At 44.3% G+C, this 26,364-nt stretch overlaps 1 protein-coding gene across 1 annotated transcript in view; it reads right to left on the bottom strand.

Annotated features, from left to right (window-relative positions):
• LOC126335109 (galactosylgalactosylxylosylprotein 3-beta-glucuronosyltransferase P-like) overlaps positions 1-26,364 on the bottom strand; it is a 171,614-nt gene that overhangs the window by 47,334 nt on the left and 97,916 nt on the right. The window contains exons 2-3 of the mRNA XM_049998052.1: positions 7,172-7,433; positions 2,950-3,107 (exon numbers count right to left, since the gene is read on the bottom strand). Of these exons, the coding sequence (XP_049854009.1) occupies positions 2,950-3,107; positions 7,172-7,433 (420 nt within the window). The remainder of the gene's footprint in view (positions 1-2,949; positions 3,108-7,171; positions 7,434-26,364) is intronic.

The following is a 26,364-nucleotide window of genomic DNA, read 5'->3' as shown; positions in this document are numbered from 1 at the left end:
TTGTATTAATAACATCCACACCAAGTCCTGAATCATGGCCGTGGCAATCTCTCTCCAAAGTTTCACGATAATACAAAACGAGCTTCCCTTCTTTCAACTTTTCCTGTGTCCCCCGTCAGTCCCATCTGATGCGGATCTTACACCGCCCAGCAATATTACAGAAGACAGCGGGCAGGGGTAATGTAGGCAGTCTCTTTAAGTAGACCTGTTGCATTTTCTAAGTGTTCCTCCAATAAATCGCAGTTTGCTTTACCCACAACATTATCTGTGTGATAGTTCCAGTTTAAGTTATTCGCAACTGTAACCCGTAGGTATCTAATTGAGTTTACAGCCTTTAGATTTGTGTGATTTGCCGTGAAACAGAAGTTTAACCGACTCCTTTCAGCGCTCATGCGGATGACTTCACACTTTTCATGATACGGAGTCAATTACCGCTTTGTGCAACATACAGACATCTCGTATAAATCATTTTGTAATTAGTTTTAATCATCTGATTACTTTACCTGATGGAAAACTGCAGCGTCATCTCCAAAAAAAATCTAACAGAGCTGCTCAGATTGTCTCCTGAATAGTTTTAGGAAAATCAGGAACAACTGAGGACCTCCAACAAATCCTTGGGGGACGCCCGATATTATTTCTGTTTTGCTCGATGACTTTCCATCAGTTGTTGATAACTGTGACCTTTCTGACAGGAAATAATGAATCGAGTTACACAACTGAGACGACACTCCATTGGTGCGCAATTTAATTAGAAGTCGCTTGTGAGGAACAATGTCAAAAGCCTTCTGGAAATCTAAAAATGTGGAATCAGCTTAACATCCCCTGTCAATAGCACTCATTGCTCATTATTTGGGTGTCATGAATAAGATATTTTCTGATCAGTGTTGGCTATTTGCCAATAAATCGTTTTCCTAGAGGTGATTCATAATGTTCGAGCATAGCATATGTTCCAAAATCCAACATTAGTGATACTGGTCTGTATTGTAGTGGATTACTCCTATTTCCTGTCTTTGGTAAAGGTGTGACTTGCGCAACTTTCCAGCCTTTCTGTAGGGATCTTCCTACGAGCGACTGGTTCTATTTCACTGCTAAGTATGGAGCTATTGTACAAGCATACTCTGAAAGGAACCTAACTGGTATACAATCTGGACCAGAAGCCTTACCTTTTTAAGTGTTTTAAGTCGCTTCGCTACACCGAAGGTATCTACTTCTAAGTCACTCTTGTTGCCAGTTGTTCCTGATTTGAATTCTGGAGCATTTACTTCGTCTTCTAATGTGACAGTATTTCGGAAAACCGTCTTCAGTAATTCTGCTTCAGTGACATTGTCATCAATAACATCATCATCGTTAACGTGCAGTGAAGGTACTGCTTCTTGGCACTGGTGTACTTCCCACACGACCAAAATCTTTTAGCATTTTCTGCCATATTTCGAGATATAATTTCATTGTGTAAACTAAGAAACAGATCTCGCAATAAAGTTCGCGTGAAATTTCGAGCTTCTGGAAACTTCGTGCTAAATTTCTAACGTCTGTAAAACTGCGGCGATCTAGGGGATTTTGCGTTCTTTTAAATGTGGCATTGCTTCTGCAATAGTGTTCTGACCTTTTTTACGTAAAATAGGGGATCAGTACCATTTCTTGTTAATTTATTTGGTATATATCTCTCAATTGCAGTCGATGCTATTTCTTTGAATTTAAACCGTATCTGGTCTACACTTACATTGCCAGATTGGAAGTTGTGCTGATTGTCTCTTGGGAATGTATCAAGCGAATCTTGGTCTGCTTTTTTAAGTGGATGTATTTTGCGTTTAGTTTGGTTGGATTTGGATATTACGGTATTCAGTCCATGCCAAAATCTTTTACCGCCGGCTTCAAACATGTATTTTCGCCAGCATATCGAGAGTGGATTGAAGTCGCCACCAACTATAAATGTATGAGTTAATTACCTATTTCAAATGACACTCAAGTTCTCTTTGAACAATCATTAATTTATTCTGGTTGTCGAGTATAACCTCTACCCATTCTAACTCTCAAAAAATATCCAGTTCGATTACTACAAGGTAAACTATTTCTGACAGCAACAAACATTCCTGAACACAGTTAAGTCTCATCTAAAAATTTCGGGTGAACTTACGTCCAGCTTTCAGTACCTTTATATTAGTGCTTGGAGGTCTGGTTATTTCCCAACACAACTACAATATAGATGTTCCTATGTCTACCCTCTTCCTGTGTTCATCCTATACCCTTTGAAACTGAAGCCCTTTCTTCACTTTCGCGAGATCCTCTAACCTAAAAATCCGTCTAGTCGACTCCATACCGCCCACACTACCGCAAAGTCGCCATATCCCTAAGTGGTCCCATTACGTGCCTAACATTCGAGCTGTCAGTACCAGTAATCCCAACCCTCCCCATTCATTCAGAAATCACATGACTGTGCATACACCTTTCATGATATCCAGTCCCGTTTGCTTAAACATGAATACAACACCTTGAAAACTGTTCTCTGCTATCACCTCTACCAATTATGTCTCTTTTCTGAGGGCGTGTATGTTGGATGATGTGTACAGCGACTCTTATTCAGATGACGTGTAAGTTGCAAATAGCTTGTTTCTGAACACACTTTCTTGTTATACTGATGAAGAGTGTGCGTTTCATGGAGAGAGAAGGAAAATGTACACAAGTGACGAAAAACATTTTCAGATCAAGAATAAAACTTTATGCACTCCTTATATATGAAAGAAAGTAATTAGTTGTCACTAGTCTGCTTTTTCTATTGTTCTGTTTAAGAAAATTATGCAGGTTGTTGTTTTCGGAAGTAAATCTTTAGAAACTATACGTAAGCTACTAGAGCTATAAGACGATTTTAAGGTCATAAATAATTTCCAAGCAACAGTAACTTCAAACAAGTGATTTTTTACTAGTTTCGATGGAAAAGATGTCACTTCTTACTTCTTCAAACAACCGAATGTTGTACGCGTTATCATCATCACCAAAATACAAGACCCCTGTTGTTGCATTCGCTCTTATCCACTGCAGTCCTCTATTGCGTTGTGAAACTCCACGAGCTTTCATTCGTGGTTTGTTCTTATACTCCTCTGGCATTGGCCCTGTGAAGGAAATAAATAGAAAATCAGAACGAATAGAGGTACAAATAACAAGTGGCACACAGATGTGCATCACCTTGCAGACATAATTGAAAGCCAAAGAAACTGGTACACTGGTCAAATGTCGGTGTTGACGGGCCCAGGCGAGACGTAAAGTTTTGTGTCGTGCAGCCATCAAGCGTACACGACCGAATGCCCATATCGATCATGTTTCGCTGAACGTGTTTTTTTTTTCGTGATATCTTCAGCTGCCATTCTCTTTATTTTGTGTACAATTGTGCGACTGCAACAACTGTTCGAAAATAATGTGCTCCTAAAATAATGTAAAACGTCTCGGATTTATTTTAGAAGCGTAACATGGAGTCATAGGAACAACGACATACAAGGCATAGTTTAATAGTAAAAATCATCCATAAAATACTTGAAAATGGCATAAAGCCAAAATTGTACAGTCGTACATAAAATAAAAAGAATGGCACCTGAAGGCTTCATGAAATCTTTCAAGAAATTCATCGCAGCTGCAGGCCCTATCACATTGAAAATTTCGTTGAATGGTTCGTACGCTGATACTTGTCTATGGCCCAGCATTGAAAACTGCAGCAATTTGCGGGATAGTTGCACTTCTGTCACGTTGAACGATTCTCCTCAGTCGTCGTTGGTCCAGTTGTTGCAGTATCTTTTTTCCAGCCGCAGCGATGTCGGAGATCTGATATTGTATCGGTTTCCTGATATTCAAGATACATTCGAGAAATAGTCGTACGGGAAAACCTCCACTTGATCGCTGCTTTGGAGATGCTGTGTCTCATCGCTCGTGCACCGACTATAACACCACGTTCATACTCACTTAAATCTTGATAACATGCCATTGTAGCAACAGTAACCGATCTAACTGCGCCAGAGACTTGTTGTCTTGTATAGGCGTTCCCGATCGCAGCGTCGTATTCTGTTTAATATATCTTTGTATTTTTATACGCTTGCCTATGCCAGTTTCTGTGGCAGTTCAGAGTATTTCACGCAGTATTGCTTGTCTGTTAACACTGTCAACTTACGGAAACGCCACTGCCCTCGATCGCTGCTTAGTTCGTGGTGAGAGTTAATGTCTAAAATGTGGTATTTTTGACAAACTATTGACACTTACGATCTCGGAACATTGAATTCCCTAACGATTTCCGAAATGGAATGTCCCATATGTCTAGTTCCAACTACCATTCCGCGTTCAAAGTCTGTTAATTCCCGTCGTGTGGTCCTAGTCGGAAACCTTCTCACGTGAGCCACATGTGTACAAATGACAGCTCTTAAACACCTTGTGTACATCTACATCTACATCTACATCCATACTTGGCAAGCCACCTGACGGTGTGTGGCGGAGGGTACCCTGAGTACGTCTATCGGTTCTCCCTTCTATTCCAGTCTCGTATTGTTCGTGGAAAGAAGGATTGTCGGTATGCTTCTGTGTGGGCTCTAATCTCTCTGATTTTATCCTCATGGTCTCTTCGCGAGATATACGTGGTAGGGAGCAATATACTGCTTGACTCTTCGGTGAAGGTATGTTCTCGAAACTTTAACAAAACCCCGTTCCGAGCTACTGAGAGTCTCTCCTTCAGAGTCTTCAACTGGAGTTTATATATCATCTCCGTAACACTTTCGCGATTACTAAATGATCCTGTAACGAAGCGCGCTGTTCTCCGTTGGATCTTCTCTATCTCTTCTATCAACCCTATCTGGTACGGATCCCACACTGCTGAGCAGTATTCAAGCAGTGGGCGATCAAGCGTACTGCAACCTACTTCCTTTGTTTTCGGATTGCATTTCCTTAGGATTCTTCCAATGAATCTCAGTCTGACATCTGCTTTACCGACGATCAACTTTATATGATAATTCCATTTTAAATCACTCCTAATGCGTACTCCCAGGTAATTTGTGGAATTAACTGCTTCCAGTTGCTGACCTGCTATTTTGTAGCTAAATGATAAGGGAACTATCTTTCTATGTATTCGCAGCACATTACACTTGTCTACATTGAGATTCAATTGCCATTCCCTGCACCATGCGTCAATTCGCTGCAGATATTCCTGCATTTCAGTTCAATTTTCCATTGTTACAACCTCTCGATACACCACAGCATCATCTGCAAAAAGCCTCTGTGAACTTCCGATGTCATCCATAAGGTCATTTATGTATATTGTGAGTATCAACGGTCCTATGACACTCCCCTGCGGCACACCTGAAATCACTCTTACTTCGGAAGAGTTCTCTCCATTGAGAATAACATCCTGCGTTCTGTTATCTAGGAACTCTTCAATCCAATCACACAATTGGTCCGATAGTCCATATTCCCCTACTTTGTTCATTAAACGACTGTGGGGAACTGTATCGAACGCCTTGCGGAAGTCAAGAAACACGGCATCTACCTGTGAACCCGTGTCTATGACCCTCTGAGTCTCGTGAACGAATAGCGCGAGCTGTGTTTCGCACGACCGTCTTTTTCGAAACCCATTCTGATTCCTACAGAGTAGATTTCTAGTCTCCAGAAAAGTCATTATACTCGAACATAATAGGTGTTCCAAAACTCTGCAACTGATCGACTTTAGAGATATAGATCTGTAGTTCTGCACATCTGTTCGACGTCCCTTCTTGAAAACGGGGTGACCTGTGCCCTTTTCCAATCCTTTGGAACGCTACGGTCTTCTAGAGACCTACAGTACACCGCTGCAAGAAGGGGGGCGAGTTCCTTCGCGTACTCTGTGTAAAATCGAACTGGTATCCCATCAGGTCCAGCGGCCTTTCCTCTTTTGAGCGATTTTAATTATTTCTCTATCCCTCTGTCGTCTATCTCGATATCTACCATTTTGTCATCTGTGCGACAATCTAGAGAAGGAACTACAGTGCAGTCTTCTTCTGTGAAACAGCTTTGCAAGAAGACATTTAGTATTTCGGCCTTTAGTCTGTCATCCTCTGTTTCAGTACCATTTTGGTCACAGAGTGTCTGGACATTTTGTTTTGATCCACCTACCGCTTTGACATAGGACCAAAATTTCTTAGGACTTTCTGCCAAGTCAGTACATAGAACTTTACTTTCGAATTCATGGAACGCCTCTCGCATAGCCCTCCTCACACTACATTTCGCTTCGCGTAATTTTTGTTTGTCTGCAAGTCTTTGGCTATGTTTATGTTTGCTGTGAAGTTCCCTTTGCTTGTGTACGCGGTATTACTGCCATCCGTATATGTGCATATTGCTGTCGGATGATTGTCGTTAACTCAGTACATTCGCCAATATGTTGAATCTTGTATTTCATCAAGGTATCGGCCTAACCTCTCAAGTACCCGCCAGGATAGCCGAGAGCGCTAACACACTGCTTCCTGGACTTGGGTAGGCGCGCCGGCCCCTGATCGAATCCGCCCGGCGGATTAACGACGAGGGCCGGTGTGCCGGCCAGCCTGGATGTGGTGTTAAGGCGGTTTTCCACATCCCGCCAGGTGAATACCGGGCTGGTCGCCACGTTCCGCCTCAGTTACGCGACTCGCCGACATCTGAACACATTCGAACTATTCCATAAATTACGTTAGATGCAGACAGCTGGGGTACACTAATTCCGTCTCGGAGGGTATGGGGTGGCGGCAAAACGGCATCCAGCCACCCCTTCATCCTAACCTTGCCAAATCCGTTCCTACCAATGCCGACCCTGCGTCAGTGCGGGACATGGCACCAGTGAAAAAAAGATCGGCTTAACCTCTCAAGTATCAAGGCAATCTACACATAAAAATATAAATATTGAATGGGTAACGATCAATTCTCTGGGACATAATAAATGTTTTGTGTCATCTACATCGTTTACTTTCATAGTACCTTCATAGTTCTTGTAGCATGACACGTCCGAACAGGGCCCACTTAATTTTTATCAAAAATGACAATCATAGAGTCTTGGACCCCTCACACCACCAAGTCTATAAAAATTACTGCAGACGCTCTTGCCGACAAATGAAATATCTGAAGCTCAAATTCGCCCACTCTCGTATACAGGAGTAGCCGACAGCTAGCTGTACTGGGAACAGTGCTCAGTACTCACCGACGAGGTGGTCGTAGGGGATACCGGTCGAGGCGAGCAGCTCGGAGACCAACGTTGTGGTGGGGGCCTCCTCTTCGACGACGAGCCAGTGCAGTGCGGGCACGTGCATCAGCGTCTGCGCCAGGCGCGTCAGCTCTGCCAGCTGCTCGGGCCGGCGGTACGTGGGGGTGATGACGTACACGGTGCGCTGAGGGGGCGGCGGCGTCGTGGTGGCAGCCAGAGTTGCCGGCGAGCAGCCCATCTGACGAGCCAGCTCTTGCACCTGCAACACAGCGGGCGTCTCGTCCAAATGGGAGTCAACAAAGGCGGAACACCGCAGAGCTGCTCGAAGAGTTACTGTGCTTGTTGCTGTTTTAGTCTTCAGTCCGAAGACTCGTTAGATACAGCTGCGCGCCACAAATAAGTACAGGTGGGGATTTGGGGAATTCTTGTTAATTTGGCGCAGCTGAGGCTGGGAGGCAGTAGTTGAGGGACCGATTGGCATTTCGGCCAGGCGCCGACGATGTTGATGTTTTGCAAATGATTCTGAAAGGCAGGTTTATGACACCACCCAGAGTGGGCAAGGGACAAGCCGGTAGGCCTGTATACAAGTGTGAAGTAATCAGGGCAACACAGGGCACTGATGTACTGCGAAATACACATACGTTGCAGTTACTACAACACCTAGTGGCCTGTGCGTAGCGGCCGAAGCTGGCTGGGACAGCTGACGTCGTAATTATTAAAGAGCACTACTCGTGTCCCCTCCAGAGGAAGTATGTCGGAGATCTAGGGAAAAGAAGTATAAATAAGAGAGCCTGGAGGCTCCAATCAGACAGTCAAGTCGCCATTTTGTCCGAGTCTAGAACCGTATAGAATGACGATTGTTTAAGTTGCAGGCCACCCACGACGACCTTTTGGTGATGGGTATCGGCAGCCAGCCGGCCCGCTGAAGCTACCTGCAACCTCCGCTGCACGGACGCGTCATTGGTGTGGTGGGGCACGCCGCACCTTAGAGCTGCACCGGAGTGAGGAGCGAGAGCACAGCTGGCCTCCGCTGTCTGTGTGGCGTCGTCCGGCGGACTGCAAACTGTCTTCCTCAGGGTTATGGCCGGGGCGCGAACTCGCGGCCTCCAGTGTCCCTATTCTGTATCGTTCATACCGATCGGTGTAGTAGGTTAGTCTCGGTAGTGACGTCATTTTCGGTTCTTTATCGAAATATCCTAATCAGTAAGCTTCTGAGACCTGCTACCGAACGGTCCTACCACCGATTTTACGACAATTGTACCGACAGGTTTTGGATTTCTGTGTGGCTCTGTCGATCGGTGAGCTGTGGTTTATGTACACCTATAATTTGTTATTTTAAACATATTTATTGGTTTTAGCGTTGTATTTAGTGATTGTGTTACTAAAGAATCACCAGAGGACGCATCCGGTTGGAAAGTGAGTTCATAATAGACTATTTTCCTTTGTTAGAAATATGGTTAGGTTAGGTTGTTTCTGTGAATTATTACATCAAAAAAAATTCTGTCAATATTCTCTCAAAATAAGTATTATTTTTATGCAAATAAGAGTTTAAAGATCATTAAAAATCAAGACATCGGCTCTGCTTACGTATATTACATGAGTGTGAACTGACGTCACTAGTGACTTTGTGTATTTTCTCCCACAAATGGTTTAGTTAGGAATTATTGAAACGTGTATACAACTTTCAAGTAACAATGGAAATCAATTATGTGAAGCCTGACATTGGAAACCTTCCAAACTATGAGTTTATGACTTATGCAGCACCGTTTGGTAACGAAGTCAGCCTACCTTCCTCACCCTAATAGTACAAGAAATAAGCTTTACCTGACTGATGTTTGGCGTGGCTAAGTAGTTAGCGCGCAGGCATGAGAAAGAAAATGGACCTGTGTTCGAGCACGGATGAGGTACAATTTTTTTTTTCCTCTTCATATATGCAACACGTTCTAAGACAACGTTACTCGTGTAAGTGAAGATTTTTCTGCAATATTTGTTATTACTTACATGTGAGCGCACTTCCTCAGTAATGATTTCTTGATTTCTGTGTGTTTAAAAACCGAAATATGAAATTTCTGTGAGTGAAACATATTTTTTCTTGTCAGAAATAATTTAGCATATTTTCGGAATAAGTAGCTATTTCCGAGTATGCGGTTAGACAGGAATCTAAGAGCACAACTTAAATTACTGGGAATGTAACTAGCAGCATACATCTTCATAATCTTGCCTGTCACAAGTATTTATCTGCGATCGCATCCTCAGCGACGGTAGACACAGATGAAAGATATCCGCCGTAATATTTTTACACTGTAGCACCATATACGAAACATTTTAATTCACGAGATGCATGTTATAAACTTCGACGAACTGCAAGAGCTCTCGAAGATGCGTTTTTTTCAATTTTGTTTTTAATACCCAAATCGCTGACGTATCATATAGGGAAGTGGGCTACTTAATCATTTGGATCTCTTGGAGCGAGTTATAACCACGTTCTGTTTATCTTCTTATTCGTTGAAACTCTCAGAATCAATTTTTCGGGTGTTTTTGTGGATGTATGAGTACAATGTGGTACTACACACTATTCCTAACTTATTTTCCGAAACGTAAAATCCGAAACACGATGCCAGTGTGAATGAGAATAAGATGACGTAATGCGGCATTTACAACAATCTGCAAAATACAGTCCAATACCTATCTTTTCGGTACTTCGAAGAATAGCGTGCCTGTGTCGCCTGCTAGCTGCTTTGTGTTCGTGCAGTGCGCATGCGCGGATCTGCGGCCGCTTGCTTTTGATTGGCTTGCGCGACGCGAACCGACAACAGCGCTTCGGTTCTCTAGACCCGAACGGTATCGCTTCTGAATTGCATACTGAATAATGCAGGGACTCTAATTCGAGTATTAGACCGTTCGGTGCTCTTGAGTACCGAAACGATCTGCACAATAGTGGAAAGATACAGAATATGGACCCAGGGTGCAGAGCTGTCTGCGGGCACTGAAAGAGCTGCCCTGGGCGGAGCTCCTAAGGCTCACTACAACGACGTCGGTCGACTGCTTCCCTGCGGTACTCTACACGGGGTCCACTGGTCACGCTTGAGGGAGCAGCACACTGTGTTCCCGGTCACGGTCACAGTTCACGTGCGCGGTGGCCACTTAGATATGGCGTGAGTAGGATCGCTACATCCGCACGCCAGTGCTGTAGATTCCGGTATTCGCGTTGGCGCTGACCCACGCACAGTACGTGGCTCCATTGCCGAGATGATCTCAAAGCCTTCTGTGTACCTTCAATGTAATAAAGTCGGTGACACACTTGCCTGTGTTTCTCTGCGCGCTTCGGCATGAGTCATCTCTCTCTCCCAAACCATACCTCTCGGTCGTTCCGACTTATTACAACCCCTCTCGCTTATTTACTCATTTTTTCCCGACGCCTCTGACATTGTTACTGTAGAGGGGACAAGTGGAGTGCTCTTTAATAATTACAACATCAGCTTTCGTCATGTAAAAGATTTCGTACCGGGTAGGGGGGATACAATTGTTACATCCCACTTCTGACACCAAAAGTAAAAGAGTATGTGGTTTGTAGAGGGGGAGAGAGACTTCTGACACCAATGTTAATGTATAAAATGGCACGGAAGGGGGAAGAAGGTTATCAAATTTGCCTCCTGGCGGCAGTGTGCAGGAGGTAGAGCGGTCAGGATTTGATAGTGGGCATCCAGAGCTGCAGTTAAATGACAAAACAGGGAATTAAGTACAGTAAAGGGGATGTACTTCAATATAAGGAGTACAAAGGGTGCGCCTAGGGTCGGAAGTTAGCAAGTTTAGGCGGGTCTAGGAGGTATAACAATTAATTAAAATGGGCAACGGAAATTGAAGCGGTTCATGTTAACTGACGTTGGTGGCCGGCCGTCAAAAGCAGAGCCAGAGGCTCTGCTTTCCAAAAAGACGTCTGTTCTCTTCGAGGTCTGGATTACAAGAGAGCGAAGCAAGTGTGTTCTGCACCGCAGAAGAATCCACCATCCACACAAGCATCCACACACGTGATCGCTATCCCGTGCACGCTAGTGGCTAAATCAATGGTGTGAATTTGCTAGCAGTACCAGCAGAGGTCTTAGGGCATCTCCTGTCAGCAGCTTTAACTGGACAGAACCGCCTTGATTTTGAAAGTCAAGCGACTTGTGTCACGTAGACATGATGTGAATTACTCTGGGAGAAGTAAAGATTTCACTGGGCCTTTGAAATATTTTTTTAAACTAATTCCCTAAAATATTCCTTGACTGACCGCCATCCTATACACTCTGCTCACCTTGTCCACTAGGCGCTGTTGTAACTGCAGCGTATGTGTTTTTCACAGTACGTCAGTGCCCTGTGCTGCCCTGCTTACTTCCCAACTGTATACAGTGCCCGCTGTGCCGTGTCTTTTCGCCTACGAGAGGAGTCGTAAACATGCTTCGCAGAATCGCTTGCAGAAAATCAACATCGCTTGCGGCTCCCATCCAATGTGCTAATCGGTCCCTTCACTACTGCCTTCCAGCCACAGTTGCATCAAATTTACAAGAATTTCCCAAATCCGCGCCTGTACTTGATCCTGGCGCAGCATATCTCTCACTGTTTGTCTATGCTGTGCAGGACTCTCCACCTCTGTACAACCACTGTAACTCCCATCCATTTGAAGCTGCTTACTGTTTCCGAGCCTTGGCCTCCCTCTAAAGTCCCCCCCCCCCCCCCACACACACACTTCCCCCTGTTACCAAGCTGTTGGTTCCTTGATGCTTCAGCATCTGCCGTATGAACTGACACCTTCTTCTATTAATTTATTACGTATTTAGCCTTACCAGATTAGGTCCGCAAGGCGCTTTACTGCAACGGATCAAGAGTAACACACACCATAAATATTATAAAAATCTCAAGAATAACAATAATGTTAATTATAATAATAATAACAATGATGATAGTAACAACAACAATACACTGTCCAGTCGCATTGATGTAACCACCTGTCAAAAACCTGTGCAACAACCTTTTCAGCGCGCACGTGCCAGAAGGTAATCAATGAGGTTCTGGAACATTCCGACAGGAATATGGAGCCATGACTACTGCAGTGCCGTGGCCAGTTGTAATATGGAGCCATGACTACTGCAGTGCCGCGGCCAGCTGTAATATGGAGCCATGACTACTGCAGTGCCGCGGCCAGCTGTAATATGGAGCCATGACTACTGCAGTGCCGCGGCCAGCTGTAATATGGAGCCATGACTACTGCAGTGCCGTGGCCAGCTGTAATATGGAGCCATGACTACTGCAGTGCCGCGGCCAGCTGTAATATGGAGCCATGACTACTGCAGTGCCGCGGCCAGCTGTAATATGAAGCCATGACTACTGCAGTTCCGTGGCCAGTTGTAATATGGAGCCATGACTACTGCAGTGCCGTGGCCAGCTGTAATATGGAGCCATGACTACTGCAGTGCCGCGGCCAGGTGTAATATGGAGCCATGACTTCTGCAGTGCCGTGGCCAGCTGTAATATGGAGCCATGACTACTGCAGTGCCGCGGCCAGCTGTAATATGGAGCCATGACTACTGCAGTGCCGCGGCCAGCTGTAATATGGAGCCATGACTACTGCAGTGCCGCAGCCAGCTGTAATATGGAGCCATGACTACTGCAGTGCCATGGCCAGTTGTAATATGGAGCCATGACTTCTGCAGTGCCGTGGCCAGCTGTAATATGGAGCCATGACTACTGCAGTGCCGCGGCCAGCTGTAATATGGAGCCATGACTACTGCAGTGCCGCGGCCAGCTGTAATATGGAGCCATGACTACTGCAGTGCCGCAGCCAGCTGTAATATGGAGCCATGACTACTGCAGTGCCATGGCCAGTTGTAATATGGAGCCATGACTACTGCAGTGCCGTGGCCAGCTGTAATATGGAGCCATGACTACTGCAGTGCCGCAGCCAGCTGTAATATGGAGCCATGACTACTGCAGTGCCGTGGCCAGCTGTAATATGGAGCCATGACTACTGCAGTGCCGCGACCAGCTGTAATATGGAGCCATGACTATTGCAGTGCCGCGGCCAGCTGTAATATGGAGCCATGACTACTGCAGTGCCGTGGCCAGCTGTAATATGGTCAAACAGCCCAGTCGAGGTCGTCCCACAAATTCTCAGCTGGGTTTAAATTCGGGGACTTCGATGACCTGGTGAGTAAGGTAAACTGATCCTGCTGTTCTTCGAACCACGAACGTAGACTGCGAGTTGTGTGACGTCTGCTTTGTCCTCCTGGCAGATGCCATCATCTTGAGGAAAGAGCAAACTGCGTGTAAGGTTGGAAATGCTCTTCAGGGATAAATGTATACTTGTGTTGATTCATTGTGCCTCCTAGAATGACGATATCATCCAGGGAAGGCCACGAAAACATCTCCCAGAGCACAACACTCCATCCCCCGGCGTGGACCCTTCCGACTACTGCCAAAATTGGCTCTGAGCGCTATGGGACATAACTGCTGTGGTCATCAGTCGCCTACAACTTAGAACTACTTAAACCTAACCAACCTAAGGACATCACACACATCTATGCCCGAGGCAGGATTCGAACCTGCGACCGTAGTGGTCGCGCGATTATGGACTGTAGCGCCTAGGACCGTTCGGCCATCCCGGTCGGCCCAACTACCGTCGCAGGGTCCTACACGCCAATAGCAATCTGTCTCGTGTTGTGTAAAACTTGATTCATCTGTAAAGGCCAACTGTTGCCCCTCAATGTACCTGTAAATTCAAGCCTTCGGCGCCAATGAACGGCAGTCAGTATGGATGCACGAACTCGACGCCTGCTGTGGAGACCCACACACAGCTACTTTTGCTGAACGATTGTTGAGGAGACGATGCTGGTAGTCCTTTGGTTCATCGGGGCCGTCAGCTGCTCGAAAGTTGCACCTCTCTTTGGCCATACACATTCCCGTAGCCATCGTTTCCCCCTCCCTCCCCCCGTTTTCTATGACTCATGGTGTATCACATTTGCCTCACTACAGGTTAAGAAGAGGGCCATTTTTCCATGCATGGTATATTTTAACCACGACTCCATCCTAACAGTTTATAGACTTAGCCGTTTCGGAAATGCTTCAACCTGTGGCCCGAAAGCCAATGACAATGCTTTTCTGGACGTCCGATAAATCGCTCCACATTACGATGACCAGGCTGCTTTCCGCGTGCTCTTGACGTGCTTTACGTACACTCCACTGCTAGTGCTGCCACCTCCGGTCTGTGAGTCGTTATTTCACGTTGACTTCGAAAAATTGGAAGTGGCGATATTGATATTACTGGATCGTGTAATAATTGACACTAATAACAATAATAAAGGGCATTAAGAATATCAGGCACTGAGAACTATAAGAGCCCAAAGCACAGAAACAAAGTTTTGACCAAAATAGACCCTTTTGAGAGTCAAATTTTGTAAACAAACAACCACTCTCATAGGTTTCAGTTGTTTCTCAAGCTATCTCAAGATCTGTATTTCGCATAAAAAATGCTGAACATGGAAAGCTCTTGGAGTTAGTGTAAGAACAATGGTAAGTAAGGTAGTATTATTGCAAAAGTTGAAAGGCTTAGACGTGAGCCCCAACGATCCCGAGCCGTGTGACTCAGATAACACATTTTTAGCGATCCCTGGAAAAAAGAAATTGCTGCCTCGCCCTGTCACCGACTTAGACTGTTTCCAGACTGATGTAGTTCGCTGGCAGATTTATGCTTACTACAGCAAGAAAGAGTATCCTACCAAAGCTAAGTTCCTAGCGTCGTTAAAAGAAAGTAAACTTTTCAGGGGTGGGAAAACATCACTAAAAAATTGTCCCAGAAAGTATGGTTGTCTGTTACAAACCGCTAGACGGACGCCAAGTCCCGTTAAAAAGGCCCATATTGTCACGATTCCATGCATATTGTTGCACAAAATCATGGGCGAAGACATTCATTCGATTACATGGGTAGATGATACGCGGGTTAATACTGGATTAATGCAAGCAGTAGCGATCATCAGCCGACAGGAAGAGGAGGTAGATTAATTGTGGTCCATGCAGGTTCTACCATTGATCTTGTTCCTGATGCACTTTGTTTTTCGGCCCAAAAAGACAAAAAAAGGAATATTGGGTTTAACGTGCAGTCGTCATCGAGGTCATTAGAGACGGAGCAGAAGCTTGTATTCTGTCAAGGACGGGGAAGGGAATTGGCCGTCCCCTTTCAATGGAATCATCCCAGCATTTCACTATATTAAGCAGGTGTACATGTTTCTTTACCTGTTCAGTGTAAAACTTTGAGAGAGTTGTTACAGCCTTGCTCATTATTTATTTCGTAAACTATGCACCGTATTGTCTTCAAGATATCAGTCATCATCAAATGTTTATCTCCTGTATTTCTTTGCTCGGTTATCGAAATCGTGTGACTTTTTATGCGTATATCTGCATTATCATGCGGTTGTTTTGTTTGTTGCCATTCTGATAGCAACTAAAAAACCAATTCTAGAGAGTGTCCGGAAATACCCGGTAGAAACTTGTAGAGGGGAGTGAGTATACAATATTTTGAATACGAACTAAGGTCTGGGAACATACAGCATGCAGTTGTTTTAGAACAATAATGCAAACACGTAATGTTTAAGTTTTTATGCAAACAAATGTGCTTAAGTAATAAATGGATGTTTCGTTAGGTTTCCTTTCGAATTAATTGTACTGCGTCCTGCGTAATTCAAATTCGTCACGCAGAAGTGGATGAGTTAAGCACCTGCATTGAAACCATCGTAAAACGGAAATGGTACCTTTCTGGACATGGGTTCCTATTCAAAATACTGTATTATGTACTCACTCCCCTCTTCAAGTCCTATAAGTTTGTAACGGGTATTTTCGAACACCCTGTGTACAACATTACGCTCAAATCTTACTTTAAAGAGATGGAACAGAAAACTGTATCGTGTACTATGTGTATACGGGGTAATTTGTTCAAATGGTTCAAATGGCTCTGAGCACTACGGGACTTAACTTCTGAAGTCATTAGTCCCCTAGAACTTAGAACTACTTAATCCTAACTAACCTAAGGGCATCACACACATCCATGCAGAAGGCAGGATTCGAACCTGCGACCGTAGCGGTTGCGCGGTTCCAGACTGTAGTGCCTAGAACCGCTCGGCCACCCTGACCGGCGGGTAATTTTTTCCACCGTGTACAAACTCTTGGGCTTGATCGATGACCTGATGCAGAACAAAAAAGTCTACTGAACTTACGTCCGAAAATACATGGTTTCCATGTTCGAGTCATTTATTAAATCACAAATTGTTACAGAGACTGTAGTCTAATACAAGCTGTAGGATACAGCCACAGTTACAGTATGTGTTGAAAAGAGTTTCCGTGTGCTTCAACAAATGCGTCTACGCGCCGTAGCATGTTCTGATTCACACGTTCATATCGTCCAAGCTGCATCAAAGTCAGCATGAATACGCTGCTCCAGTGTCTCCATATCTGCAATGGGCTTTGCATACACAATACTTTTGAGGTGGCCCCATAACCAGAAACCGCACTGGTTGAAATTCGATGAATGAGCAGGCCATGCAACTGGACCCCCTCGTCCTACCCATCGACCATGGAAGAGACGGCTGAGATGTCTCCGGACGTTAACGACGACGTGGGCTGAGACACCATAATGCAGCAGCAACATAACCCTTCAACTTATCAGTGGCACTTCTTCCAGCAGAGGAGGCGAAGTCACCCGCAAGAAACGCCAATAGCTCCGGCCTGTTACCCGACGTGGAAGGAAAACTGGTCCCAAAATCCAATCACCAATTATACCGGCCCACTCATTCCGGCTGCGCCGATGCTAATGATCCGCTATCACCGTAACATGGGGATTCTGCATACTATCCCATAGACGGATATTATGAAAGTTGAAGATTACACTCCGGGTAAAGGTGGATTCATCTGTGAATAAGATGGATGATACAAATCCCGGAATTGCTGTTGCCTGGTGAAGAAACGAGTGACAAAACTGCTCTCTAAGTGAAAAGTCTGTCGCTAGCAAGCCCTGCACGCGCTTCAAGTGAAAAGGGTAGTAACAGTTACCATAGAGAACGTTCCACGTGGTCTTCTGGCTTACCCTGCACTGTCGGGCCAGCTGCCTGGTACTGAGATGACAGTCGCCTTCCACAGTGTTAATCACGTTTTCCTCCAAGTCTGGTGTCCGAACATTTCGGGTACGTCCTTCATTACTTCTTGTCTCCTGAAACGACCCTGTCTCAGACAAACGCCGGAACAGTGTTGCAAACATTGAATGCTGTTGCTGTCGTCGACGGGGATAGGTCTCCTAATACAGCCTTGTTGCCCGCCGCCCGTTGCCATTTGCTTTTCCGTAAGTAAACACCCTGTCGGTAAGCTCTCTATTCAAATACGGAACCGCTGTGTAAAACGCTGCAAGGTGAGTCAGCAAGAGAAGTGAAGCGGGCACAACATTAACAATTACAATTGCAAGAGAGAATATTAAGGCATGACATATGAGGAATAGTACCGTCGTCTAGGAGGAAAGCACGCCTACTGTAACTGTGGCTGAGTGGTACAACGCGTATTAGACCGCGATCTCTGTAACAAAGTAACACTGAATAAATGAGCCTTGCAAGGAAACCTTGCATTTCCGGACATAAGTTCACTAGCCTTTTTTGTACCGTATCTCCTCATCGATCAATCCCTAGAGTTTGTACCCGGTGGAAAAAATCACCCTGTGTAGACTCCTGTCACAATATCGCTATTGCAATAGAGTCAACCTAACCTGACGTAGGCCTACATAATGTGAACTGTCAAGTGGAAAGTTTCACTGGCGTAGGTATAGATCAAATTTGAAACACATACACTTACAATGACTACTAGACTTCATGTCTGAAGTGACCAGACATTTTTATCTGAACCTCAAGCCAGAGATTGTGCTTACTGAAAATAATGATAAAGAGGGCCGTGAAATTTTGAGATGAGTCAAATTTGTTTGTGGGTGTGGTACATTTTCTGTCTTTTATGCTCTGATTCCAGTTTCTCATTAATTGCAAAATACACAACAGTCAAAAAGACACTGTTGTCACTTGATGTAAATTTTTAGGTTTTGGCGGCGCAAAGACTGTTCCATTAAGTTTCGGGTGTGCAGCTGCAAGAAATCTCGTTCTTCTTCTAATATTTCGGCTGTATAACGTTCAGCCACCTTCAGAGTGAGTCGCAAGACTGCCGCTCCAGTGCTCGCTTCGTCCCTTTATATTGTTGTATCGCGCGACTGCGCATGCGGCCACAGACGCAAATGCGCCAGAGACGTTGGTCGGCGCCAGAGACGTGCATAACGCGCAAGTTGTATCTGTGACTCCGCAGTTGATCTGTGTTGGCATATCGATATATCATTGTGAGCTGCACTGTGACGACGTCTTTGTGAGTTTATTACAGCAAGTGCCGGATTCCAAGATTTATCAAGATTGAAACCACTATCTCTATTAATTTAATTCGTCGTCAAGCGAATTTCAATTGCCTCCTTTACTATCGAGTCCCAAATGGATGATGTAGTGAAACGTCCCCTTAGAAAAATTATACAAGATTGTGCTTAAACTGAAACACAATATTTTTAGCGCAACGCAATCTGACTTTCAATAATCCCTACAAAAGAGTGGCCCTGACTAACACTAACCTATACGTTTCACAAATCACTTACCTCACAAAAATCTTCGTTACTCAAGCTACTGCAATACAGCGAGCGCCAATACTGCCAGCTAAATAAAAGATTCAAACTACTGAAGGCACTAACTACTGATAGGCATAGTTAGCAAATGAAAGATTTTAATACAGAACAAACAATGTATTTACCTTAATAATCATTATATATATATATATATATATATATATATATATCAGTTCATGCACACCCGAAACTTAATGGAACACTGTTGTCACTTATCTATATATGAGAATTTTGTGAATTAACATGGATAATCCTAAATCTAATTTGAAATTTCGTATCATAACATTATCTGTAGGAACTGATGGTCGTCCGTGAATAATTACGTAATATTCCTCCTGATCGTAAAACTCAAGAATTCTCTTTAGTTAACCCAGAGCCTAGCTGATTAGCTACACACATCGACGAAAGGATTGTCATTAGAAGAACGAAATCTTTGCGGTGACATTTTCGAAGTAACAGAATTTTCCAGACCACAGTCAAACAAAGAAATGTAGAATGCAAGCATACGCTAGAGACCATACAAAATGCAAATTATTTATGTCAACGCCAAACAAAGCTGGCAACATGGGAGATTTGAGGTAATAAACCACAGCGATTTCTGGGCTACGGCTAGTTCGCGTCCCCGCCTAGCGCCTTTCGGTTCTTCACTTGAACTGTTACACTGCCAACTGGAAATGTCTCCATTGATTTCCAAGTTTCAGCGGCCTGGGTACAATAGTTTTCTGAAGTATTGGTGTTTCAAGGCTGATGTTTGACTTCCACCAACGTATTTGAGCACTACACTTTACAAAGCATCAACAAACTGCAAGAAAAATAACTAATTTTGGCCTCCCTTGAAGTGACTTGAAGAAAATCATGGCTTCTCATAACTCCAATGAAGAATGTTGCTTGAAAAACAATTCATAGAAACCTGTTGAAAACTTCATCATTAAATTTCTGAAATTTTTATTGCTACCACGAGCATAAACGTTTGGTTTGGTAGTGGCTTTGGTAAGACTCTTAACGGTCTAAAATCCTGAGCGTCCATTTGACATACTAGAATTCTGAAAAAGGAACGGGAGGTTCCAGCTTTTATGAAGAAATAGGTGTGAGCGCTACCATTCAGCAATGAAAATTAATACTTTCGGCTCATGTGGAAGCGAATATCAGATAAATCGGAGAGACAGCTTTTCGCAGATGTACAGCACTGATAAAGCTGGTTGACTATATGATCAGCAGATGTCACCAGCAGACATACACGCTACAATCTCAAAATCGACAATGATGTAGTGATGACTGGGTGTTGTGCGATGTCCTTAGGTTAATTCGGTTTAAGTAGTTCTAAGTTCTAGGGGACTGATGACCATAGATGTTAAGTCCCACAGTGCACAGAGCCATTTGAACCATTTTTAACAATGATGTGCATTGGGTCCTTCTGGTTCTCAGCGACACATACAGATTACTTTAACACATTTGAAGCCTTGTTAAGGGTTACCAAGAGAAAAAGAGATGAAGAAAGAGGAGAAGATTGAAACGGCAGTGGCAGTGATTGTTAGGAAAGAACAGGATATAAATGGAGAATTCTGTTGACAAGAGGGTGGGAAAAGTGGTGGCGGAGGGGGGATTGGTGAGATTGGGCTGCACACTAGCACATGGGAGAGATGGCTGTTGTGATAGAAAGTGGGCTCTTAGTTATCTTTTGAAGTGTGAAAAGAATTTAATTTCTTTGATATTTTTCGGAGGATTGTTCCGAAGTCGCGTTCGTGATGCAGAAAATGATTTGGAGAACAAAACTGTGTTATGGTACAGAGAGGATTTTACTTTGTTGAGAATGAGTTTTTCTGCCGTGCTGTTCATATAATAGTGTAAGAGCTGAAAATAAATAAGAACGGCTGCAATGATTGAGATGACGATAGAGCAGAGATAGAGAATAGTACTTTCTAGATTCATAAGCAAGTAGCCATGACAATTGTGCATAGGCAGGAATGACATGGTCGAAAACGCGTACATCACATTTGTATCGTACGTGAATATTCATCGCCAGATCTGACCGGTGTGACCTTTCGTGGGAAAATCTTTGGAGAATAGTGTCCTTCATAATCGAGTGTGGGGAATGTTTGTGACTCTAGATCTTGTTTTTAAGCCTGACACGAAATATATTTTTGTATTTTTATGGTGAATGAAGTGACATTGACACTTTCTTACATACAACTCTTGTTTGTTCATCTTAGTCGAAATGATGGCCCAGAATTATCCCCAAGTTCTGTCGCGGATGATAGAAAATAGAATCAAAACTCAAGCGAGATGTAGGCTTGGAAATTCTTGTTACCAACGAGGCAGTCGTGACCGGACGTAGCTTATGTGTAATGTTGCGTCTGCTTACAAGAGCGGACTATGCCGCATCACGAGGCCTCGTGAACACCAGAGCAATAAAATACGCACCAATCCAACAGAAGGTACTCTCTAAGCTAAATACAGAATAAATGAAATTATGCATTCTAAATTTGTACTGTATCATTAGTTATTAGCTTTGCCAGTGAAATTTTACTTTAAGTGAGTGAAGTTATTACTCCAGATTGCAATGCAAGAATGAACAGTTACTGAGGTGGCAAAATGTAGACTGAGACTGGTCATTAGCAAACACACAAAACTGACAGTAAATAGTTAATCAATTTTCATATTTTTACGACACTCGGTGATTGCATGAAAACGAAAGGGATCCTGCTTGGTAATAATGTTTGAGGACAATTACATCACAGGTGCTCTACAAGTTCTAACGATTCCAGGTTATTAATCAAGAAAGTTAGTCATTATAGTTTGTGAAAGAAGTGTCACTCGATAATGCCTGTACAATTTAGTTACACTTTGTAAGTTAACAGTTAACAATATAGTAACTGTGCGGACGATGAAGATTGTAGCCGACAACGATGCTGAGTTGTTGCTGGTTGCGAACCACGGATCGTTTCCAGAGTCACGGACGATTATGAAATAGGCAGTATATAGAATTGCAGCTTCCTCCGCCTGTCCATTCCTACGGTGCTCTCAACACTCGCGGGTTAACGAATTAGGTGCGCCTACACTGGTGCGATCATAGCTGCACACCACATTTGCAAGAGGGCCCAACAAACACCTCCGCAATCTTTCATTACTGAAGCTGCTCTGGTTCCTCTCTGCTCGCTGTACGACAGAAACTCTCCTTAAGCAAAGATAAACAATGGCAGAGCTGCTTCCAGTTCGTCATTGCCATCGATACATTTAAATAATTACCTAGGTATTTACTATATTTTCGTTATAATTACAATCAATTACATAAATTCAAAATAAATACACTATTATATTCATTACGTATCAAATATAGTTTCTGTAACAAAGCTTACAGATTCAGAAATATCAACATGCTGCAAGTTATCAACAGATATTAAACAGCGAAGAATTTTGTATTGTGCAGAAAGTATTTTACCTGAATTTTTGGTGTTACAGTTTCTCCTCCCTGTCTCTGCCATGCCCCAGATTTCTTTCCATTCTCTATCAATGCACGTCTTTATTTCCTTATTCGATTCTGCTCCTGTGCCTAGTATCTCCTTTACCTGATCGTTTTCACGCTTTTTGAACCAGTAATGTGCACCTCTCTTCCTTACCGCTAGGTCTAGAGGTAGCAAATCTAAAATCACCAGCAGCGCCTCAGTCAGTGTTGTTCTATACGTGCCTCTGTGCTCGCCGTAGAGACTGCGCTGTTCTTAGCTTTCCGACTCTATGAGCCAAAACACTCTACTCCTATCCCACAATAGCAATTAAGATTGCATTGCGGAATGTTCTTACTGCATAAGATTGCGTTGTAACACGTTCTTAATGAGCTGAACGGCGCCTGAAAACTTCTTTGGCCAATCGTTGCTATTTTAATTAGGATTTCGGTGCCTCTCTAGCAAACGATTTCTACATGTACATGAAAGTTCTACTTTACATCAATGTTAATTCCATGGTTCCTATATACTTCTTTCCTTTCTTCAGGTTGATCTTTCACTCTGCTTGTGGGATTTGTCTTTCTTGATAATGTTCATTTTGGTAACATATAAATTATTTTGTGAGCTGATGTCCTTAACTTTTTTTTCAACGTAACAGCCGCTTAGTCTTTTAAGAACCACCCTACTATTTTCGTCTAATATAGTCCTTGTGTTTGCAGATACTGTAACTAGCAGATCGTCTGCAACCTCTAGTGTTAGTTATACTCTGAATTTGGTTCAGTAAGGGCTCTATCCCAACATCCCAGAATTCTGGACCACAGAGCCCTGTGGGCTGCCTTTGGTGATGTCTTTCACAATTTTATTTCCAGTATCTTCTAACTGCACCTCACTGTCTGTCCAGTAATCGTCTAGACTGTTATAGAGACACGTGACACAGTCTACATGGTATGTCTTTCGTTCTTTTGATCAGGGCAGGCCACCACAAATTATCAAACGCCCCAGCTATATCAATCGTAATGCCTGTAATATACTTGTCGTCTGAGGCGTTCACAATATTTATTGACTGATTTATGGAATCCTCCGTGTATTTCCCTTTCCTGAAACCATACTGTAGGAGGCTCATACCTGTCTGTGGCGGCTCCCCCCGTCGGATGTACGAGTCCTCCCTCTGGCATGGGAGTGTGTGCTGTCCTTAGCGTAAGTTAGTTTAAGTTAGGTTAAGTAGTGTGTAAGCCTAGGGACCGATGACTTCAGCAGTTTAGTCCCATAGGAACTTACCACCACCACCGGTCTTTGGTACCCCAAGCGACTGCTTAGAAGTTTTTCCTGTATTATTTTGGAAAGTAGGAGGTGACTTTGGAAAGTCGGTGGGTTGACAGACCTATGCACAATATTAAGACCAAGTTCTTGTATTGTATCGTGAAGGGAGAGTCCTCTTTCATCCGTTACTCTGCCACGTTGATTTCGCGTTTGCGCTCATTACGAAAATCCGTCTGTCGAGTCTAACCAGTATTTCTAGTGTTTTTAATTTTTGTATATCTGATTGTAGCTCTTGACTGTATTGAAAATATTGATTAGTGACGTAAAATTTTCGTAAGACAGTCATTATTTCTATTGTTACCGCTTGCTCGTCATAGAACTGATGTATCTTTGTCCCTCTTATGTCTTCACTTGGTACCACCATCGCGGCCACTGGATGATGATCTGATGTTTCAATCTGTGTTGTAACTGGAATGTGGAGATATGCCGTGTTTTTTCAGTATGGCTCACACATAGGATGTATCAAAAAGGATGGCGAAAACTTACACGGCTGAAAGTACACGATAATAGAAGCACAAATGTCCCAGTGAACACGGTCTGCAAACGAGCCTCCTGCGAGATAATCACGACTGTATGGTTCCACGCCGCCACTGACGGAACTGTTTGTAGCATCGTACAGTTTTCCCCTTGCGCACTTGCGGCAGTCCTATGTTCGCTGTTTACACAGCGGAACATTGCCGAGAGGTAGAGTTGGAATTACACCATACACACCGAGCGAGGTGGCGCAGTGCCTAGCACACTGGACTCCCATTCGGGAGGACGACGGTTCAATCCCGCGTCCAGCCATCCTGATTTAGGTTTTCGTGATTTCCCTAAATCGCTCCAGGCGAAATGCCTGGATAGTTCCTTTCAAAGGGCACGGCCGACTTTTTTCCCCATACCTCCCTAATCTGATGAGACCGATGACCTCGCTGTCTGGTCTCTTCCCCAAAACAACCCAAACCCCAACAACATATAAGCAGAACGTACAGGACGGATACAGTACACAGACTCGAAGGGTATCAGTCGCGTCTGAGGAGTACCACGTGTTCTGTGTTGTATTTACAATGGAACCGTACAGTAACGAAGAGTATGCGGATATGAATTTCACGTACAGTAGGGCTAATGGCATTGCATGGGAGGTCCGGTACCGCGCACCACAGAATTTGAATCCGCGCCAGACGTCATGGGCGTCGAAGACCCATAGAGATCTCTGCACCATCGCACCGTAAGCTGTGGCGGCGCGCGCCTCCTGGCCCGCTTTTAGTGTGAGGGCGCCACAGTGGAAACACAGCGGCCAATAGCGACGCCCCCGATAGCGTACTTAAGTGCTGGCCTCTCGCTCAGCCATCTCTCCCAAGGTGGCTTCCGCCAGCTCCCTCTCCCTGATGCTGCCCTCCTCCCCTCCATCTACCTCTCCTACCAACTTTGATCCTCCCTCCCTATTCCTGTGTTTGCTCCTTTGGGCACCCTTCCTCCCTTCTCTCCCTCTTCCCTCCCTCCTCCATTTCTCCCCACTCCTCCCCCGGGCTTCCCCTCCCCTGTCCCTCTCCTCCTCCTCCCATCTCCTCAACCGTTGGCATCCTTGTTCTCCCCTCTCCACCACCTCACCCTTCTTCCCCTCTTGGCAGGTCCCCGGACTCGCACACGCTATGTGGACTTTCGTGCGCCGGAGATCATTGCCATCAGTGTCTCGTGTGTGCCGTCGTGTTTAGTGTTCAGTGTTCACCGTGACACTCCATCGTTCACCAGTGCCATCGACATCTTCAGTGTTTGTGTTTCGTGTCAACAGTTTGTAGTGTGGATTGTCTTCGAGTGTGAGCGGCTTCATGTTTTTTATGTTCATGTGTCTACTGCTTTTTCCCCGCAGTTTTGTTCCAACTCATGTGTCTTCTCTGTTTTATCATTGTACTCTCGTTGGCTGAAGAGCGGCGTATTGTGCTGCTGCCAGCCTAGCTGTTACACGGGTATTCAAATCACAATAAAGAAAAAAAAAAAAAAGAGCTTAGCCAGTCAGTCTAATCTCGCTTACGTCGGTTTACACCTCACTTTGCACTAGACTGCTTACTCCCTGGTTCGTGTATGAGTGGACGTATTTGTTTCCTTGTGGCTTTGTTGTTCGGTCTGGTTGTATCCGTTCTGTCCTTCGTTGGTCGTGTCTGTCCTCTTCCTTTGTGTTGTTGTTCGCGGGCCTTTCCGCAGGTCCCGCCGCGTTTACCGTCATTGCTACCCCGCGACCGTCCTGGTCGCAGTTACAACAGAAGGCTGCACGCTTGTACCAAGAAACATATCCTTGTCGGAGACACCACGAAAGTCGTATATACAAGGGTCCGTCAGCGCCTGAGATAACACGGCTCGCATTGCGCCTGAGGTTGAGCATATGGTGCTGGAAGCAGTACAGCGCTCTCCAAGAACCTCGACAAGAAGAATTTCAACAAAAGTGCCTGTACTAAGCCACAGTAGTGTGTGGAGAATTTTACATCCCAGTTTACTGTATAGTTATCTCCTCCAACGAGTTCAACGACTCAATGATGCGGACTTTGTTCCTAGAGTGATGTTTTGTCAGTGGGTGCAACAGCAGGCTGTAGCCGACTCTCCTTTCACATGTAACATTTTATTTACAGATTAAGCAGAATTCACAAGCGTTGTTGTGTTTAACTATCATAATACACATGTGTGGTGTGAAATAAACCCACATGCTGTTCATGAGTCACCACGTCAGCAACGTTTCTCAC

Source organism: Schistocerca gregaria, chromosome 2 (genome assembly GCF_023897955.1).
Source record: "Schistocerca gregaria isolate iqSchGreg1 chromosome 2, iqSchGreg1.2, whole genome shotgun sequence".
Classification (NCBI taxonomy): domain Eukaryota; kingdom Metazoa; phylum Arthropoda; class Insecta; order Orthoptera; family Acrididae; genus Schistocerca; species Schistocerca gregaria.
The sequence above is the reverse complement of the archived record's forward strand: the minus strand, read 5'-3'. Positions and strand labels throughout refer to the sequence as shown.